The sequence below is a fragment of the Rutilus rutilus genome (genome assembly GCF_951802725.1).
Source record: "Rutilus rutilus genome assembly, chromosome: 18".
Classification (NCBI taxonomy): domain Eukaryota; kingdom Metazoa; phylum Chordata; class Actinopteri; order Cypriniformes; family Leuciscidae; genus Rutilus; species Rutilus rutilus.
In genome coordinates, this window is record NC_140231.1 from 23100760 (window position 1) to 23122443 (window position 21684).

General features: G+C 36.4%; 4 protein-coding genes across 4 annotated transcripts; 1 reads left to right on the plus strand and 3 right to left on the minus strand.

Annotated features, from left to right (window-relative positions):
• Window positions 1-154: 154 nt before the first annotated feature.
• On the minus strand, window positions 155-4189 carry arpc3 (actin related protein 2/3 complex, subunit 3). The gene is made up of 7 exons (XM_084387008.1): window positions 4064-4189; window positions 3515-3614; window positions 3311-3387; window positions 1407-1475; window positions 859-985; window positions 632-726; window positions 155-393 (listed from the first exon to the last, which is right to left on the minus strand). Exons 1-7 carry the CDS (start codon window positions 4067-4069, stop codon window positions 331-333), a joined length of 537 nt encoding a protein of 178 aa, XP_084243134.1. The 5' UTR covers window positions 4070-4189; the 3' UTR covers window positions 155-330.
• A 360-nt stretch (window positions 4190-4549) lies between these two features.
• gpn3 (GPN-loop GTPase 3) lies at window positions 4550-8923 on the minus strand. The gene is made up of 8 exons (XM_084386670.1): window positions 8428-8923; window positions 8105-8213; window positions 6588-6755; window positions 6377-6501; window positions 6093-6208; window positions 5902-5998; window positions 4966-5094; window positions 4550-4833 (listed from the first exon to the last, which is right to left on the minus strand). Exons 1-8 carry the CDS (start codon window positions 8473-8475, stop codon window positions 4768-4770), a joined length of 858 nt encoding a protein of 285 aa, XP_084242796.1. The 5' UTR covers window positions 8476-8923; the 3' UTR covers window positions 4550-4767.
• Window positions 8655-11354, plus strand: fam216a (family with sequence similarity 216 member A). The gene is made up of 7 exons (XM_084386671.1): window positions 8655-8811; window positions 8913-8941; window positions 9574-9695; window positions 10411-10537; window positions 10649-10832; window positions 10902-10984; window positions 11061-11354. Exons 1-7 carry the CDS (start codon window positions 8732-8734, stop codon window positions 11189-11191), a joined length of 756 nt encoding a protein of 251 aa, XP_084242797.1. The 5' UTR covers window positions 8655-8731; the 3' UTR covers window positions 11192-11354.
• Window positions 11354-14700, minus strand: vps29 (VPS29 retromer complex component). Its single transcript, XM_084386672.1, has 4 exons — window positions 14608-14700; window positions 12194-12385; window positions 11875-12110; window positions 11354-11778 (listed from the first exon to the last, which is right to left on the minus strand). Exons 1-4 carry the CDS (start codon window positions 14608-14610, stop codon window positions 11661-11663), a joined length of 549 nt encoding a protein of 182 aa, XP_084242798.1. The 5' UTR covers window positions 14611-14700; the 3' UTR covers window positions 11354-11660.
• Between the last annotated feature and the right edge of the window lie 6984 nt (window positions 14701-21684).

The window sequence follows — 21684 nt, forward strand, 5'->3', positions numbered from 1 at the left end:
TTTTGTTGGATGCGATTAATCGGATTGACAGCACTAATATAATATATAATATTATAGCACTAATACTAATGTAAATATTACAAAAAAAATAACACTGGCAGTCGGGCACCAAGTGTATTAGCAGTACGTCCTCATTCAATGACAAGAGATGCCGTTTCTCTTTAATATATTTTTATTTGATCGGCTCCTGCTTTACATGACAGGCAGGAATCACAAGTAAAAAAATCTCCAACAGAATCAGAGTAAACACGCTCGCATACACATTAAAGAAAAAAAAAATGTATCCATCCACATCCCACGCAGAAGTACCCAGAGAGATCCTGAGTGGTGTTACTGGCCAGGTGCAGACAGACTTTTGTTCATGAACTGTTTCTTCACAAAGCACACCCACCACTGAAGACCAAAGACATGTGAATGATTATCATCATCACTTCATTAAAAAATTAAATAACATGCATTTCAAACATCCAAGAAAATGGATAAATTAATAGATAAAGTATATATAATAAATAAAATACTTTATATAATATACATTTTTCTTTATTTTGCATTTAAGTAACAAATAATTGTCATAATGCAAAAAAAAAAAAAAAAAGTTTGGTTTGACTGATAATATTAAATATAGTCTCACCTTGCTTGGTTTGTCTGTCTGAGGGTCGAACACACGGTCACACAATCTCAGTCCCGTCTCCTGTCGGATTTGCTGCAGGTAAGCCCTCATCGTTTCTGTCCAGGGGGAAAAGATGGTATCTAGATCAATTCGGCGATAACTCTTAGAATAAACTGATCATAGAGAAGGTCTTAGTGGATGTGCAAATTAATCAGACTCAGTAACGTTTCGACTTTGTTGTGCCATACCTTCCTCCTGTTTGCTGGAAGGTTTAGCATACATTGCATTCAGAGGGAAGCCAGGTTCTCCAGGGATGGGGAAATTGGTAATCCCCAGCGTGTACATCTCCTTCTCTCCTTGGCCCCTTGAACTGCACTAGAAATCATTTATAAGATTGTAGTTAAATACTTATGAAGCATTAGCTAGGAGGAAAAGCAACACCTGACAAACGATTAATCACAGAACATTTGGATTACACCATGAAATAGTAGGTGTGTATATATATATATATATATGTATGAAGACTTCAGATGCAAAAGCCTCTAAGTGCCATCTGAAATTTTCTTCTAGAATGATCATTTTTATCAAGCTTGTATGTTTATGTTCAGTTATTTCACTTTAATGGCAATGAAAATGACCTATTCATTTTCATTAAAGTGAAATTACTGAACTTAAACATACGAGCTTGAAAACAATGCTCATTTTAGAAGAAAATTTCAGATGGCACTTAGAGGCTTTTGCATCTGAAGTCTTCATATATATATATATATATATTTTTTTTTTTTACAATAGTTACCTTTTGGAGCTTCTTGAGGCACTCAGAGATGTAAAGAGTGATGTAGATCAAAGTCCGATCAGCCTCATTCTATCAAAATTAAAGAAATAAATATTTTATGTATTTATATACTGTATATAAGCCGCTTTATGCACTACAGATATTGTCAAAGCAACTTCACAGCAATAAACTGGAAAATAACAGTTAATGTTGCAGTACATCAATTATGAAACATTCAATTTCAGATATAAAACTGCTCTACAGAAGACAATAGTGTCATTATTCAGTTCAATCACAGTGGTTGCAAAGTTCATGAATTATAAAACAAATTCAATTCAGTGTGTTTTAAATTATTTATCTGTGCAGACCATTCTTTCTTTTTTTTTTTAAATACATGCACTCGTAATCTTTAATCAAAATAACTTCCCCCTCCTGTTTGCAGTGACCTCATTTCTCTGATGAAGTAATTACCGGCGCGAGGGCGGGACAACCTGTCACTCACATGACATCACCAATAGCAAACCACAACCATCTATCTATAAATTATAGAAACGTCTGTCTGTCTGTGTGTGTGTCTGTGTTAACCACATATCTCTCGAACCGTTAGTCCGATGGATTTCAAACTTGACAGATGTCTCGCTACGGGCACGAGTAAGTGCAGTGCCAAGTTTGATGTTGTTTGGATGAGAAATGCAAAAGATATCGTTAAATATATCATTTTTATAAGGTTGTGGTTTAAAAATAAACATTCGGACATTAGAGGGTTGTATCGGTCAAAGAAGCCCCAAGAAGGTTGTGGTTTAAAAATAAACATTCTGACATAAACACTCAGTCAGCTACACTGTTTACTTCTGAATATTATAGTTTGGTTCCAGAATGTGATAAATCCATTTTGATTAATTTGAGTAAAAATGTGTTTTCTTTCTTTCTTCAAGAAAGTGGCAAGATGAAAACCACTATTTTCTGTTTCAAACTTTCACATAGCATCTTTAGGTTATAATAACATAACAAATTCAAATCTTTTTTTCCCCAAAAAATGCAATAAATTCATAACACTTTTTTTTTTTTTATATAATCAATATAAAAGTTATTTTTTATCATATTGAAACTGTTGGAATCAGCCATCGCTAAGAAATATCTCCTGAACTTTTTTGACGGCGATCAGCTCACAAAAACTGATTTTGCACGGGCACTTTGCACTGCTCCCTGAATCGACGCGCTTATTCATTTGTGGATGTTAACTGAATCTATAAGTCAGCTATGCTGTTTACTTCTGAATATTATATTTCATTCAGGTGCGCTTAACGTTATCGCTATACTGTGTAATAGTAGCCTATGCTATTCACCAACTAAACATATCCTATTCAGTGCGTTCAGTCTCTTACACGGGCATCATTTGTAGTAGCCTATTCACAAACTGTTTGCTCAAGCATAGCGTTTTCTCAGAGTTCACTGTGTGCTTTCTACCATGCACAAATAAAATTGTCACTGAACTTTTGCTGTGTAATTGTAACAATGAGCACTCAAACACACCAAACCAACAATTACTAAAAACACACACAAAAACAGATTTTTCACGGGTATTTTGCACTAGTACAATCAATTCCCGATGGACAAAATCAAATCCCGCCCTAAATTCTTGCTCGAGAAGCAGTTTCACTCAGATACACGTCACAACAGGGAAGTAAAGAGTATTGCAACTTCCATTTAATGCCGATTTTAAAGTGCATATAAGAGTCTGAAATAAATAAAAAACCCTAATCAAAATCTGCTATTAAACATGAGTGTTTGAGGTAAAGTCAAGACTCAAAAATATGTGTATACAAGGAGGACCTTTATTCTTCTCTCAGGACAGAACTATGAATTCGTGTTAAGGCACGCCAAGTACATTTTTCTAGGCTCCTGTACAGACATTCACTCCTTACCTTAATTTCATAGTTCTTGAAGAAAACATTGGCTTTGAAGTAGTAGATGGCCTCATCGATAATATCTGTGTCTTTGGCTGAATATGGAAAGAGGAACGAACAGCTGATTTGTCAAAGACGCTTTACTAATGATGGCCATTTAAGGAAGAATCTCACACATCTTAGATCTCACAGTACAGCCTAGAATCAAGCAAACTTTCTTACTTTCTTTAGAAGCAGGACCCTTAAACTGTGTTTTAAGGGGCAATAACGCCATATTCCCCACCAGTTTGGTGTCTGAGTCCATCAGGCTTGAGTGGTAAGCCTGAAGAAAGGAAGAAAAATGCAAGCTTGAGTCAAAGGCAAACATAATTATTTCTGTAACATAGCACATTTGATATTTATTTATTTATTTTAAATAACCGATATTTGAAGAGAATCAGTCAGTTTTCATTGCACTGAATGCAAATGAGGAAATCCAGTTGTTTGCATCATGGACAAATGCAACAAATCTGTTTCCGCAACATATTTCTGATACTTCCACATGCATAGTGGGCAATAAAGCATAAAGACCAAAACATAATTTCTTTGTAAAACTGTTACATCTGTAGAAAAATTACCAGAGTAAGATGATGTATAGGTTAGCGCTGTGGCTAATAATGCTAAAATAATATATTTCTTGTTCGCTCCAGCTCTAAAACGTGGCACAGCGGCTGCTCACAAAGCAAACAGTTGCGAACATCGTTTAAATCATAACGATTAATAATTTCTTACCGGCATTTTGGTACGATATGTCCCAAACCTAGCAGGCAAAAATGAAAATGTCAGAGCTGCAAACCCGCCGCTTCCGCTGTCCCACCCTACACAGATACAGGAAGTTTCCAGTACAGTATCCCGTCATAACCACTAGGGGGCGCCGAAGAACAGCAGCATCGCTGCTTCACTTTTTTCCACCAGAAAATTTCTTTGAAAATCTTAAATATGTGTGCCATTAAAAGATGTCCAACCCATTTTGACGTCTCGGCTGTCAAAACCAAGCGGGCTGCTTATCTAGACAACGTAAGTGCATTAGGTTTTAACAAGGATGTAATCAAGACTGGATGGCCAAATATAAAAGGTTAACATCCCACTATTGAACAACACACATAATGATAAACCACTCTTCTGCATAGGGCATGTCTCCATTAACGTTTCCCTAAGGTTGTAACGTTGAGACATATGTAACGACTGAATACAAATAAAAAAATAAATAAAACCACATTGTCATTTCCATATTTTTATTGCAAAAATAAATAGACAATTCTAAAAAACTGATTACATTTTATAAAACTCTGCTAAGAAGATTGAGACACAGCACAGGTTTCGGTTGCACCCTCCAACCAATGATATTATGAACATGACAAAATATTGTTTAAATAAATGAAACTCTTATTTAGTGGAACACATATAAATGTAGTCTGGCTTCATGTGGGATTTCTTCAAGAATCTGCTGTGCCTTGAAAGAACTCATCAAAATTCGTGTTACTGGGTTCCTCATTCAATTCCTAGAGAAAAGAGAAGAAAAGTTGATCAGTTTAATGTTTAAATTTACAATTTGGTTGTAATTTGATCTAAAACATCTTTTTTTTTAAATAAAAAAATGTGTACAGTAGTTGAAAGTAGCCTTATGCGCAAACCTTGGGCTCTTTAAACTCCAGGTCTTCACCATACTGTATGGAGAAATCAATGTGCTGCAGGACAATGTTGATGCCCTCCTCATCAGTGCGATCAAAGGGCAGGAATCGAACCATACTGTAATCATCAATCTAAAGAAAACAGTGCAAAGTTTTACCACCAGATAATATCAGCGTGAAGATGCTAAGGCTGAACGATTAATCGAAATAAAATCGAAATAGTGATAGGGCCATGCGATTATCAAACTGCAAATGCTGTGATTTAATTAAATAAATACAGAGTGTGAGACTTCAGTAAAGAGCTTCAACAGATTTGTTTGTAATAAGAATAGTTTATAAACCTGTAGCCAACAAAGTATTTTTTGTTTATTTCGGGTTTTCTGCAAAAATGAAAAAAGAAATAAAGAAAAATAAAGAAATTAAGACATAAATATTACAGTTGTAATTACTGTAATATTATTATGAACAAATACTCAATTTGTGTACAGGGAAGTAGTATTATTAAATAGATTTCTTTTTTTAATGATAATAATGATCTTTTTAGTCATACTGAAAAGGAAAAAGAAATTGAAGTAATTAAAACAAATATTAGAATTGTGTTTTTACAGTTGTACTGAAAATAAAATAATTATTAAATACTCAATGTGTACAATGAAGTAATATTATTACAATAGAAATATATATATCTTATTTTGGTTAATACAATTTAATTAATTAATAATAATTATTATTATCCTCATCATTTGATAGTCATATTTATATATAATCAACAATGATTTTTGGTCAAATTTTGCAGCCCAACAAACAAGTACAGCAAACCTGAAGCTTTTTAATTTTTCCTCAAAATTGTTCAGCCCTAGATGATGCACTTGAATTGCACATATACCAGTATTTATCAAATCCTCGACTCGAGGAAGAATCATTGTAACTGTAACTTACCAAACCACAAATGGCCTTGGTTAATTTTCTGAATTTCTTGCTTCTCAAAGCAACAGAGTTGTCCTCCATCACGGAGTACATGTCCGGGTCTAGATACCTGCAAATATAACAGAACAACAAAAAACACACTGTTATGACACTTAAATGTAGGTTTAAAAAGTGATCTTATTTCAAGATCTCTCGAAACATACTTCTCTATTTCCTTCTTAGCCTTTGGATTGAGTAGATCCATTTTAGTCATTATGTTGACTTGTGGGATTTCTAGCAACACCATAGCACTCAAGGCGGCCATAACTCCAGAGATAAACTAGAAAATGAATAACAACAAAATTAAAATGTAGGTTTTTACAATTTCAATCATTTCTTAATCAAAATTACTAAAAGAAAATCCAGCCCACAGTTGCTGAAACACACTTCCACTTCATAGTAACACTGTTTTTTACATTATTTGTCATTGCCGTGTGACAAGCATTACCTTGAAGGTCTCGACCATGAACTGAGAGTCAACCAGGAAGACGCCACACACGCGGAACTCCCACTGATGTAGCTGCTCCACAAGATGCTTCATAACAGGCAGATGCGTGTACAGCTCGATCTGACCTGCAGTCAAGAGGACACAATGCTCTTTACTGTTCCACGCCAGTCCTCAAACAAGCACCATACCGTCGAACCACATCACCTCTTACCAGGGCAATCAAACAGTATATAGTCATCCTCCACATGACCAAGACTCTCTTCCAGCCAGTCAAAGTTGTTGGCGAAATACTCCATACAGAAGATCAGTCCTCCATTGGGGCCGAATCTCAGGGAGTCATCCTCCATGACGTCATCTACTTGGATCAGTTCTCGAATATCTGCATACAAGTGCAATTGTATAAGAACACACTAGCTGTCTATAAACACAAACTACTTACAGAAACGACACTATTGAGCACAAGCTCCACAGAGTTCTTTCTCTGCCTAGAAAATGAAAAAATGTAGACCTATATGCAGTTTTCTCTCTATGATGGTGTATTGAAGTTAACATAAATGACAAATGATATATGCTAAAACAAGGGCAGTTGCAACACTAGTTATAAAATACAAATTGGGTAACACTTTCTCAGATGGTAACATTAGTTAATACATTAACTAACAACAAGCAATGGATTTGTTAAAGTATTTATTTATCTTTGTTAATATTAGTTAATAAAAATACAGTCGTTCATTGTTTGTTCGTGTTAGATCACGGTGAATTACCTAACGTTAAATACTGATTGATGTTGACAAAATTTGATTTTTAATAATGTATGAGTAAATGTTGAAATTCACATGAACTAAGATTAATAAAAGGCGTAGAAGTATTGTTCATTCGTAGTTCTTGTTAACTAAAGTAGTTAACTAATGAAACCTTATTGTAAAGTGTTTCCACAAATTGTATGTATTTTTACAATTTTAATAATGTGTTAATCAAATCACTGTATAAAAATGACTCTTTTTTTTTTACAGTATTTGTGTTTTTTGTTGTCATTTGCACCACTAATTCTGAAATACAAATTGTATTTCATGTTCGACTGATGATTGCAGGTAAAATTGTTCTTTACCTAGATGTTTTCTTTTGAATGTTTACAATATGCAATGAATATTACATCACTCGAATATCTATTTTAAAGACTGTTTGGGACTATTCAATTTATTTTAGCAAAAAGGAGTTAACTAATTTAATTTTAAACAATTATAATGCAGTAAAATTAAAATAATCAATTAAATGAAAATTCATCCTATCTGTTTAATAAATGAATGTTAATCGATCTTACTGTGAACGCCTCCATGTAATGTCATATAATATAATTTACTTTTATTGTGGTATTTATTATTTGTGAGTAATAGCTTCCTTATTATTCATTTATTAAAATATATTTGTTTACTTTTTTCTCTTTTAGTGTGTGCTGCTTGGATTTATTGTGGATGTGTTAAACAATGATAGTGCCTGTTTGTTTTAAAGGCATTATCATTGAAGGTTTTAACACTTTGAAGTTGTTTTACTAAAAGTGAATAATGTAATGATACTACTGTCTGCACATTACTGTACCAGAGAAAAGCTTGAAAACATTTGACAGAATTTGTTTCTCATGAACCGTAAAAAAATGTTTGATATGAACATATGTTCAAAATAAAAACAAAAAAGATCTGCGAGATGTGTATCTATGTACCGGTTCCTCACCTGCCATGACAGGATACTCAAAATGTTCTGCAGCTGGATCCAGATTCACCACCTGTACAGATCGGTTGAGGGCCTGGCAATGATCTATCATTGTGGCACAGTAAGTACTCTAAAAAAAAGGAAAAAATAACTCTGATTTATTAAGCAACAATATAGGCCTACACTGGTTCATGCACTGTACTTATAATCACGCGCAATGCAGACCAGTCTGGTGTTTAGGATTTCACTTCAGCACAGATATACGCACAATAAAACAACAAAATCATAATTATTTCGAATCATATAGTATGTTAGCCCAACTAGTCATACTGGTGCTTAATTACCTTTCCACTTCCGGCAGGACCCATCACTAGTTGCGCGTATCGCGGCATTGTCAATTCTCCGGCTCCAAAAGCACGAGATGTTATGTCGTTTTGTCTTGACGCACAGAAAAACGTTATTTGTCTCCTCGGTGTGTTCCACTTACAATTCGTACAGTAGCCATGCTGTTTTTTCGTCACCTAGTACGGAAGCCCGCTAGAGTCAAAACACTGGAAACGCACACACGCGCGTTGTCGGATGGGATTTCAGGTCGTCTTATATCACTTGTATATGCCACAGATCTCACAGTTCAGGTAACGCTCCGGCATGAAAAAGCACGTGAAATTCCTTGAAAACAGCACCGATAAAAGCCGTCTGCATCAAAAAAAGTCGTTTTTGCCTTTAAGGTAAGCCAGAGAATATCATAACATAGATATGAAAATTACTTTAAGTTTATTGCGTTTTTGTCACATACACATTATGTGTTTCCTGTATACTGTTTTGACAGGCCATCTGGTCTCAACCATGTGCAAACTGGTAAGTTTGTTCCATAAATAATTATTAATTGGCCAGATTAGCAATTAATGGCTAATTCATGTTAATTGGGACACTTTTCCTAGTCATCTCAAAAGCAGTGTGTCCCAGTTAAAATCATAATAATGTCAGATAATTTTCTGTTTACAACTATTTTATTGTCCTATTTAAGAACGTGTTGCTTTAATTTTGTACAATTTACATAACTTTAGAGCATTATTTTGCATGTTGTAGCCTAATAGTTCCTGAATCACATCACTTCATTTTTATAGTACCTCTTTTGCTGCATACATCTGTAAATGCAGTATACATCTGCAATAGCATGTATAGTAAATTTGAACTCAAAATTCAACCATTTTATCTCCCCAGCAGCCTGGCAGTTTTTTTCCATACGGCTACAGAGTAGCAAACTTAATCTGTGTAAATTACAGAAACATTACACCTGTATAATTTGGACAGAGTAACCAAGAGTAACCAGAGTCTCTGACCCAATTGAGTTGAAAGAAAAAAAAAATCCTAAAGCCAAACAGCTGTCATATGTGTAGTAAACCATGATCTTGGAGTTTTTACTTTAATGACTTTGTGAATTGTAACTAAATATTTATTTAAAGTACTTAAATTCTCTCCTTATCCAGGAAAAACAAACTCAGTATTTGGACATAAAATACAACCTGCAACTGTACAAGAGCCAGAACAAAATCGGGACATTAAAACTATTCATATCCCCAAGACCATGACTGCTGCTCCATTTTTACAGGTATTTCATGAAAATGTATATCTTGTGCGTCAATTTAAAAAAAAAAAAGTTACTCTGAGGTCCGTAGAGGACAAAAATATAAAAAAACGGTCATAAATATTTAAAGACCCATGGCAGATTACTGTTAAAATTAATTTAAAAAAGTAAAACAAAAAGTTATAGAGGTTTAAGTTTATGAAAATTATGTATGAACAATTTTTATAGCCTATAAAACATATATTTTAGAAAACTCAAAAACTGTTAGAAAATCAAAGCCATACATATAAGCTTTAGATTGCCAGCAGAATGAAGGCCTTTTAACAAAGACGGCATCATTTTATATTCAAATGGCCCCTCTTAATAATTTCAGTTTTAATGGGTTTCAGTGGGGACAGTCCTGAGTGTAACTATTTTGTGTACCTTGTGTAAAATAGATTTATTAAAGGAAATGAAGATGAAATAAAATTCCAATAAAAATACAAACTTCTGACAAAATGTATGCAGTTGGCATTAACGCAGGCAAAATGATAAAAAAATATATATATGAAAATGTCCTTATTTGAACTTTTCAGTTACTTTTACATCTCTTTACTCAGACACTTAGTCTCATTTTGTAAATGTTGGAGTACCTTTTATATGTCTGCAGAAAATTTGGTGACAATATCTGATTCAGCAGCCATAAGAACCTTCTGCCATGTAACTCAAAATTCACATTTAAATAAACACTGGTTTTCAGCATCCAGGCCTGACACCAGGACAGAAGCGTTTTCTGTCCAGTATCGCAGAGGCCTACAGCAAAGAGCACATGCGGCAGCTAATATGTCAACATTATATGAACGTATTACACCGGTGTATCCGGACAGGTGAACCATCACATCATATAATATGAGCATGGGACTTATGCCTGTATTAGCAAGAACTTTTAATACAATTAAATATTTGACATGTTACAACTTCTTATACTCCATATTTAGTGCCGGATGCGCATCATGTGAATGTAAATGTGAAACTGCAGATGTCAACGTACACCCCAGAAGTAGAACACATGGCAAACTCTCAGAGTACATCTATAAACAAGAAAACAAAAAGTGGAAAGAGATCTTCGACTTCAGAGAAAGCCAAGAAAACAACTTTACCTAAAATCGTCAATCATCAAAGGTAAATATGTGATGCCACCTGCAAAACTTTTCAGAGGCTTAGCTGTAAACTTAAAATTTAACTACACAGAGTGTCTTCTGGATTTGCAAAATCGAATATGGGACAGCCAAGAAAAAGGAGGGCTACCATTGCAAAGCATGCTTCTTCACGGGGTAGGTTTGGATCCTTTGAACACTTTAGGTTCCAGTTTTTAACATTAAATGGAGTTAACGGACCTAACATTTCCAGGATCACGGCCACGGGAAGCTGACTTCGAATGGGAGGCGGCTGAAACAGATTCTTATCTTGCCGGACAGATGAGTGGTCTGTCTTTTAATGAATCGGAAGAAGATGAAGAGGACTTTATATTTCTTACCTAACGCATCAATCTAGGTTTTTGTCATTTATGAAAAATATCTAACAAAATCATTCTTAAAACATATCCTAGACATAAACAATCCAGATGTCCAAGACATTTCAAAATATTTTAATAATATTGTGTCAAATGTGTTCTGTTTTCATAAAAAAAATACTTACACTGCTCATGTGATGTGGGGTTTTATTTTATGAAAGATGACTTAACACAGGCCTTGAAAAATTAATAAGGGACATAACATATTTATAAGACTAATTCAGACTAAAATTATGCAAATAATGCAGCATTATTGCATTTTCAACAACCATTTGCTGAAACCACAAATTGATGACATTCTGGTGACATATAAACAGTATTATATATTACATTGAAATATAGTGTAATGTTATGATACAGCATTTGTACGATGGTGGCGTTCAGGTGAGAGGGAATGACGAGATTAGCATCCTGAAAGAAGGCGTCTGACAGCATCTTTACGACTTCTTGTATTCGATTCTCTCGACCTTGACGTCGTCTCCAATGAGCTGATAGACATACGTTACCACTGTGGATGCTTGAATGTCCATCAAAACAAATGATGGTGTGATGTTGCTGTAAAGAGACAATTCAATCACAAATCATCCACGTAACATTGCGTATAACGTTTGATTAAACGTGATCTGAAGAAGATAAAAGTAAATGTTATACCTTTCCAGTGCACTATAGGCCCCTGTGGCAGATCCAGGGTTTATATAAAATTTATTCTCATTCTCAAAAGCCTCAAATTTGTGTGTGTGGCCAGATATGAGAATATCCACATCCAGTTGCCTTTGAAGGAGCGCCAAGCTCGCCATGTCACCCCATGGGATCACTTGGTGTCCGTGGATCAGACCGATTTTAAACTGCCCCACCGTCACCACCTTCTGCTCTGGGTAATTCAAGTTCTGTCATTTAGAAACAAGAAATGTGGATGGTTAAAAAGTGCATAAACAACTTGGAAAAACAGAAATAGGTAATAAAAGTCAACCTCATCAAAGTCTCCTCTGACAATGTGCACGTCTCCAGCGAGTGTTTTCAGGTAATCATAGCTCTCCTTTGTACAGAGGTTTCCCGTGCAGAGGATGTGCTGAATCTTGCCAGGCACCAGCAACTTTTTGAATTTGGGAGGCAGGGTGTTGCATCGGTGGGGAATGTGCAGATCACCTAACACAAGCACCAGCTAATGGCAAAAGACATCTTGTTAGCGTTCTTCAATGGTTAGTTGTTGGACACTCAAGAGTGAAGGAAAGCAAGCAATGCATTGCTGTCTGAATAAAATCTTAATTCAATATTTTTGGAAAGAATTAGCATTTATGTAGTCATTTAAAATGAGAGCAAATTTTCTTCAGACAACAATCAAGTCAAAGCTGAGCAAGAGAGCGGCTTCTAAGACTGTTAGCTTTGTTGAACCTAAAACAGGCTGAGATCAAACCGTTCACATACAAGCCTAAATAAAAAATTTTACTCGACAAAACTTTGACATAGAATACTGACATCCTACACTGTGGCTGCATCCAAATGGCATATTTCCAAACTATATAGTAGGTGAAAATGTCAGAATTCAAAGCATTAATTAAACAGCAGGTGAAAAGTTCCTGGACGACTTCTAACTTCCAGCAAGGTTCTGAAATGGGCATCCAATGAGGCTACGGGAGAGGATTTGTGAATGGCAGGGAAGTGGTAGGTCACACGACAATAAAAATCATACTACACGCATTCATGCTATTTTGAACATACTTTTAATTCAAGTACTTACTCAAAATAAGTACCTACTCAAGAGAGTATGCGATTTTGGATGCAGCCTTACTATTTCTGCAGTATGTAGCTTTATGATGTGTAGAATGGAAACATACCCTATAACGTATGCAATCTTTCATTATTTGATCGAATGTTAAGACATCTGAACACAAAACTTTATGATTATAATGCAAACTAATGTTTTTATTTCTAATATGATAACTAAATAAAACACTGAATAAATTTGAAGAGAGTAAATGACACATACAGCAATAGCATACTTCTGATTGAAATGTTCATAGTTGCATACTGTTTCATGTGCTTGAAATATAAAATAGGCAGTATTATACCGTGCTGTAAGCAGTACTCAAGTATCCCATTCCAAACATAACTCATTACTCCCATGAGACTGATACTCTAATTAGCCTGTGTTTAAAATATACATCCAAATGTTCATAAAATATGCAAACCACAAAATGTGTTGCTGTAATGCTTAGAAACAGGATGATAGGCTATATGTTCAACGTGCCTAGATTGATACGTATTCTGCAAGCTGATAATTAGATTACTAGCTATTTTATTTCTCACAGACAAATTCATTTCAATTGCAAGCTTTCTAGAAAAAAAGAACATCATAAACCCAGAGCAGTCTAAACAGAAATAAGACTGAAGGTGAGAGGAATGGTGACAGATCCAGCAGCAGCAGTACTCTAAAATTCAGAAAACCAGGAGCACGCACGAGAGGTCTGGAGATGCACTTACTCTGTGACCAGCCTGAATACGATGCAGATGTCAGGAAGGGGAACAGTGGGTGAGGGAGGATTTGAGGAAGAGGATGCATGATCATGACAAAAAACAACATACAAAAGATTAAAGGTGATGTGAGACAGAAGGAAAACTGAAACTAAGTGGATAAATAATATCGACTGGAAAAGTCAACATAAATTAGATTGAATGTTAGCTGATTGTGGTTGATGAATGGAGGACACACAGAAGTGTTAGTGTGTTAGTATGAAAATTGGGGTAAAAGCTGCTGACGCTTCCCATAAGAACACAGACTCTAGAACTTCAATGACAACGGTTCGATTTGAAAGCACTAATTTCTGTAAAACTGCTTTGGAACGATATTTACTGATGCGCAAATACATTTTTAAAATGTTTCTCTTCAGTTTTATACGTCTAACAAAAATACAATGTAAGCTGAAAACAAAGTAAACGTTTTTTAAAAAAAATGCTTTGTCTACATTGACTTTAATTTTGTACACAACATGTCAACCTCATTATATATAAGATACTAGAAGAACAGTTTTATGTTAGCCACTGTAGGCTAGCATTCTGTTACTGGACTCAGCATTCAGCATTAACACACTATACTAAGTATTGCTACAATGAAACGCATAATTAGTTTATATAGCGAAGAATATACTTCAAGTGTCAGTGATTTAATCAATTTAAAAGAGGCTGACTACATTCTGACTCGATACTGTTGGGTTGAATCACTCAAGCAGCGCTAGCTCGCTGCTGTCATGTGACCCTTCAGCGCTAAAATACCAGGTTTTTGGGAAAACAGCCTAAATATATACTCGGACGTATGGTTTTAAAAGGAAACCAAAGAGTACGAGTATCTTCTGATAAAGAAATGTACTCTGGTAAATAAACACGTACCATTTTGTCCAGCTGCGTGTTTGAAACAGAGCTCAGGAAGCTGATGTTGACTGGTAAGGCCAGAAACTCAATGTTGCCAGATCGCGCAAGAGAAATAAGCAAATGGTAAAAAAGCCTAAATTCGCTTATAAAACTCGCACCTGGCAACACACTTCAACAAGGCGAAAGCACCACAGCGCCATCTGGCGGATATATATTTACCTCAAGATGTTCAGAAGTTATTTGTATGCTTTTTTTTAAATTGAGTGTAAAACTGCCATGACTCACCTAACTTCTACAAAAGTAGAATATTGATGCTTGTCCTGAACATCATGAAAGTGGGTGGGCTTTCAAGTTCCGATTAAAAAAGCATTATAGCATGAAAGCATCATAAAAGTAGTCAAAGTCTTCCGAAGCCACATAACTAATCCTTTATGTAAGGAACAGAGTGATTTTTTATGTTGTTATTCACTTGCCTTTTAAAATCTAGCTTAACAGCCATGGTCTCCATTCACTTTGTTGAATACACGAGCAGTTTGGGCATTCTGCCATATCCTCTAACTCTTTTTGTGTTCCAAAGAAGAAAGCGAATTAAAAGACAAGGGTGAGGAAATTGTGAATATTTATTTTTGAGTGAACACTGTCCTTTTTACATAGCCTACAGACTTTGAACTATAGTGATATTTTTTACAACCCTATTTCCAGAAAAGTTAAATAAGTCATAAATTGTGATAAAATTCACAATCTGGGATTTCTTAATTCTCTTGAACCTTTTTTTTTTTTTTTAAGAAAAGTTTTCCAATGTTTTCACTGAACAACATAATTGTATTTTGTCAATATAAACGATGGCAGCAACACACTACAAAAAAGTTGGGACAGAGGCAAAACAAAAAGTGGAAAGATTATCCAAGTTAGATTATCCAACTCTTTTGAAACAGTCCACAATGAGCAGGTGAATTGGCAATAGGTGAGGGTATCGTGATTGAGTGTAAAAGAGCTTCTCAGTCTTTGTAAGCAAAGATGGGTCATGGCTCATCACTTTGTGCCAAATATCATGAGAGAATTGTCAAACAATTCAATAGTCACATGTCTCAATGCAAGATTGCAAAGAATTTATGTCTTTCACCATCTTCCATACATAATATTGTGAAAAGATTCAGGGAATCCAGAGAAATCTCAGTCTGTGTAGGGCAAGGCAGGAGACCTCTGTTGAATGTGCGTGACCTTTGAGCCCTCAGATGGCATTGCATGAGAAACCATCATGTTACTCGGTTAAATAAATCAGAATCAGAATCAGAATCAGAATCAGAAAGAGCTTTATTGCCAAGTGTGCTTGCACCCACAAGGAATTTTTCTTGGTACTGAAGCTTCCAGTGCACATATACAAATACAAATACAACAAGAACATAGTAATACAAATTCTAAGAATAAAAATATATAAAAAATAAATAAAAATAGTATAAAAGTAAAAAAGTAGGGTCACAGTTGGGTTTAGTCTTAATAAACATTTACAGATTATGAACATATTTACAGTATTTTGAGTAGTATGAATAATATAAATATAAATATCACCTGAATTATATTACACTAGACAGTGGGAGTCTAGCGCATGTTACAGATTATAAACATATTTACAGTATTTTGAGTAGTATGAATAATATAGATATAAATATCACCTGAGTTTATTGCACTAGACAGTGGGAGTATTGCACTTACAGGCATATGCTTTGGGGGGCATGTTAAGTGTTCAGAAGGGAAATGGCCTGTGGAAAGAAACTGTTCCTGTGCCTGGATGTTCTTGTGGCCAGTGATCTGTGTCGCCGTCCTGACGGTAACAGTTCAAACAGGGGGTGTCCAGGGTGAGTGGAGTCCGTGATGATTTTACCTGCTCTCTTCCTCACTCTGGAAGAGTACAGGTCCTGGAGGGTTGGCAGGGGGGCACCAATAATCCTCTCTGCAGTCCGGACTGTCCGTTGTAGTCTCCTGATGTCCGATTTGGTAGCTGAACCAAACCAGACAGTGATGGAAGTGCTTAAAACAGACTCAATGACGGCTGAGTAGAACTGGATCAGCAGCTCCTGTGGCAGATTGAACTTCTTCAGCTGGCGAAGGAAGTACAGTCTCTGCTGGGCCTTTTTCACAATGGAGTCAATGTGATTTGCCCACTTCAGGTCCTGGGAGATGGTAGAGCCCAGGAACCTGAATGACTCCACTGCTTCCACAGTGCTGTTCATGATGGTGAGAGGGGGGAGTGCTGGGGTGTTTCTCCTGAAGTCCACATGAGCTCGGGAGAACTACACATGAGCCACATGAGCTCGGGAGAACCACATGAGCCACATGAGCTCGGGAGAACTTTGGAAAAAAACGTTTTGTCTGATGCTGCATCAGGAAATGCCACCTGAATCTCTGTTACGCAAGGAGAAAGCTATAACAGTTCTAAGCAGAGATGCTGTCGAGTTCTCTGGGCCCGAGATCATCTCAGATGGTCTATAAGACAGTGGAAATGTGTGCTGTGGTCAGCAGGGACGTGCACAGGAATTTTGAGGGGCAGTTGCTCTGACCTGAAAAAAGGGCACCCCTGAAAAAACTCACAGGCTATATGAAGGACTGAGAATAACAGGGTCTTTATTACAATATATATACACAAAGAAGTAAAACACTGAAATACAGCACGCAATATGGGAGCTGTTCTGTTGCAGAGCGCAAGGCACTGCAGCGGGTGGTGAAAACCGCCCAGCGCATCACTGGGACTCCACTACCTGCCATCGAGCACATCCAGAGGAAACGCTGTCTGCATCGAGCTCGCAGCATCCTTAAGGACTCCTCTCACCCAGCCCACAGACTGTTTTCTCTCCTGCCTTCCGGCAGGCGTTTCAGGTGCCTCCGGACCAGGACCAGCAGACTAAAGAACAGTTTTTTCCCCAGAGCTGTCTCTTTATTAAACTCTAACCCTCATTGATCCCACTCCCCTCATATACTGATTGACTCTCCTCTCCCTCCTCACACCTGCCTCCATTTTGTTATTTGCAATACTATAATGTTCATTTGCACTGCTGACTGTTATTACAGTAACAACTGTTTACATATGCATCTTGCACTACTACCTTGACTGGAATATGCTCATTTGCACTGCCGACTGTTTATTTACAGTACCGACTGTTATATATACATTGCAATATCGTACCTTAACTGTAATATGCAATTACTTTCCACTGCACTCACTCGGATAGCTTCTGTCCAAACTTTATTTGCACTACTTTAAATCCATTGTTATACTGCTCATTAGCCTAACTTATACATATATCTATTTAAAAAATTCTGTTTATAGTAATAGCCATCTGTATATTATGCTCACATTCTGTTTATAGTAACAGCCATCTGTATATATATTCATAGTACATATCTATCTGTAAAATTATGTTTATAGTAACAGCCATCTGTATATTATATTCAGTACATATCTATCTGTAAACATTCTGTTTATAGTAATAGCCATCTTATTATATTCAGTACATATCTAGCTGTAAATTCTGTTCACAGTAATAGTTATCTGTATATTATATTCATAGGACAATCTATCTGTACATTTTTGTTTATAATAGTATTCAACTCTATATTTATTCAGTACATATCCATGTTCTGCACTTATGAACCACTGTATATCCTGCACTTGCTGCTATTGCACTTCTGGTTAGACCTAAACTGCATTTCGTTGCCTTGTACCTGTACTTGTGTAATGACAATAAAGTTGAATCTAATCTAATCTAATCAATCACCTTAACTAGCCTACTACTAATAATAACACAGATTTTATCAATATAATGCCACTAACGATTCTGATTATTGATCCGATTCTTTAACGATTCTTCTTGATAGCACTGTGTGGAAAAATGTAGTAATATGCTTTTCAAAAAAACAAGTGGTTTTATTTATTTTAAAGCTTAAGCTTGAGTAAGCTAACTGTACTTTTTATGTTATTTATGTAATAAATAGAACCTTATTGTAAAGTGTTACTGATTAGTTATACACCGATTCAGACGTCTACTGAGTTCACTGTTGGAAAGATCAGTTGTTTTAACTATTCATTAAAATAAATCGGTTCAATGGAGTCATTAGTTCGCGTATTGGACGTGTCATGCGCGTTGTGTGATTATCCCAGCAGTTAGGACATGGACATCCAAGATTTCTGTCAACACAGAAAACATTTCATCACTGGATAGTTTTTTTTTTTTTTTTTTTCGTTTTATTAAAGTGTTGTTTTATGCCAGCTGAATGTCCGGAACGCTTTTCAGAGAAGATAAGGCAACTTATTTAGCACAATTCACACCCAGCGGTATTTCAGGAAAAAAATGCCCCACATGAAACTTTTGGTCTTCCGACCTTTTACCACCGTGTCGATTTATTTTGATTAATATGTGCGAGGGAGAGAGAGCAAGACAGCGCTTAGTTTGGAGACGGTGTCTTGTTTACACTTTCGCCTGTCTCCGAAGAGAGAGAGTGCGCGCGCGCGACCGGGTGTCTCTCTCTCTCTCTCTCTCTCTCTCTCTTTCTCTCTCTCTCTCTCTCTCTGCTTGTTCCTGTCACAAGCGCAGCAGTTCATCTACATTACTCACCGATCAAATAAGACTTTGGCGGGACAAAAAATCAATTTGGCGGGCGCTAAAACAAGTTCAATGCAGGAAAATGCATGCGTGAATTTAACTGAGTAGTAGCCTACATGCATGACCATGCACTTGCACAAATGCGACCACATCAAATTTTAACTCGCACATTCTCAAAAAATGGTCGCAGTCTGGAACCCTGATGATGATCGTTCGTTTGTTATACATCACAAACTCACCTTTTCCGACAACGTTGAGTCGTCTGACAACCGCGACAATCTCCTTCTAGGTCCGCTCATGCAGGCTCAGCTCATGTGCCGGTCGCGTGCAGCGCTGCAGCCACGTAAACAGAGTTTGCCCTTCCCCTACTGACTTTCACTTTCGGTGCCCGAATGGAAGTGAATGAGGCTTTGCGGTTTAAAAAAAAAAAAAATTTTATCTAGGCCTACGTGAAATTCTGCCTCCATTGTACTTTTTATTTATTTATTTTCCCCCCTCTCGGAAGGGCAAAGTGAGTCGAGAAGGGCATATGGGCAGTTGCCCGGGCAACCTGAGCAACCCCCCTGTGCACGTCCCTGGTGGTCAGATGAGTCCATGTTTCAGCTTGTTTTGGGGAAAAAAAGACATTGAGTTCTCAGTCCCAAAGACAAAAGGGACCATGAAGATATCCATCAGCGACAGGTGCAAAAGCGAACATCTGTCCTGGTATTGGGGTGCATCAGTGCAAGCGGTATGGGTGACTTGCATTTGTGTGAAGGTACCACTGACAATGGAGGCATATATTTGGATTATACGGAGACATAAACTGTCATCAAGATGACATCTTTCCTGGGAAGCAAGACAATGCCAGGTCTCATTCGGCACATGCTAAAACTGAGTGGTTTCTTGACACTGCACCATAGAAGAGATGTGCCTGCCTGCAGTCCATATCTGTCTCTTATTGAAAATGCAGGGCAATTTAATGAAAAGGAGAATCAGACAGTGATGACCACAGACTGTTGAGCAGATGTCTTGTATCAGACAAGATTGGGCAAATATTCCACTTGCAACACTTCAACAATTAGTATCCTCAATTCCCAAATGATTAAAAAGTGTAATTAAAAGGAAAGGTGATGTGACACAGAGGTAAACATGCCTAACTTTTTTTGAGTGTGTAACAGCCATCAAAATCAAAACTTGTTTATTATGTACAAAATAAAATTAAGTTGGTCAGTGAAAACATTGGAAATATTTTCTTGGTACATTTGTCAGTTAAATAAAGGTTAAAGAGAATTAACAAATCACAGATTCTTGATATTATTGCATTTTACAAAATGTCCCAAATTCTGGAAACGGGGTTGTATAATAACCATTTCTGTAGATTGATAAGTGAACTTGAACCAAGTGTGAACACAGTTCATGATCATTCTTGACAATTAGTCTAAAACTCAATATATTCAAACCACTGTAAAATCATCTGCTACAAATTTTAGCTGAAAATATTCAGGTAACAGGTTGGCTATATTGGGGTAAGTTGTCACCAGGCAATGTATAAAATACAATGGTATTCAAATTTTAAAGCTACAATATGTAACCTTTTTTCGCGCTAGGGGTCGCTAACCTCTTACAATAACAAAGGCATAGGTTGATGACGCATAAGCGGAATTATGGAACTTGCCATCATGCCGAAGGATCTAATAATGTTTATGGATGAGTGAATACATTGATGTTTTTAACATGACTGTGGTATGAAGCAGGTCACGATTGCTAATAAGAGACAGATATCAGCGCCACACGCGAGTCCCGTGGATATAAAGGAATAAGGACATTTGAGTCTACTGAACTACCCGCAAGTGCAAAATTACTACTCACACAGATGACAGGTCGAAACTTGTGAGGTAACGAAGCGCTGTTTCACTTGGTCTGCACTATCACACTAAACTGCATTTGAGTGTGTTGAAAGTTATAATGTTATTCTATGTGTTAGTTTGTCTGTATGTGACAAGCAGTAAGCTAGATCAACATTAGAATAACATACTGATCATATTCTAACATTTCATCAGGTTGAGCTATATAACATTGATTAGTTCTATGTACATTTGCTCACCTCTACATTTGCACGTCTCTGTCAAGTCGAAGTTTGTCACAGACGTGGATCTCTCAGCATCTCGAAAATGCCACGCTGATATTGATCCTCGTTTTAGTTGTCCTTTTGTCCCAAAGTCTGCTTGCCATGGTCCATAATGTTTGAACGAAACAACAACAGCTAGACGTAACGCAGTTGTCCACATCTGTCGCCATATGTCAGTACGAGCGGAAACCAAGGATAACGCGGATATTACGTCATTGACAGGCGACAATGACCAGGGACGAGCCATTTTTTAAAATTGGAATTTCTCTGAAATTAAAGATTAACGAGAACTTTTGGGATATTGTAAGTACACAACTGCAGGAAATATACCTGTGCAAGTGATTTTTGGAAATATCATTACAAAAATCGTACATATTGTACCTTTAA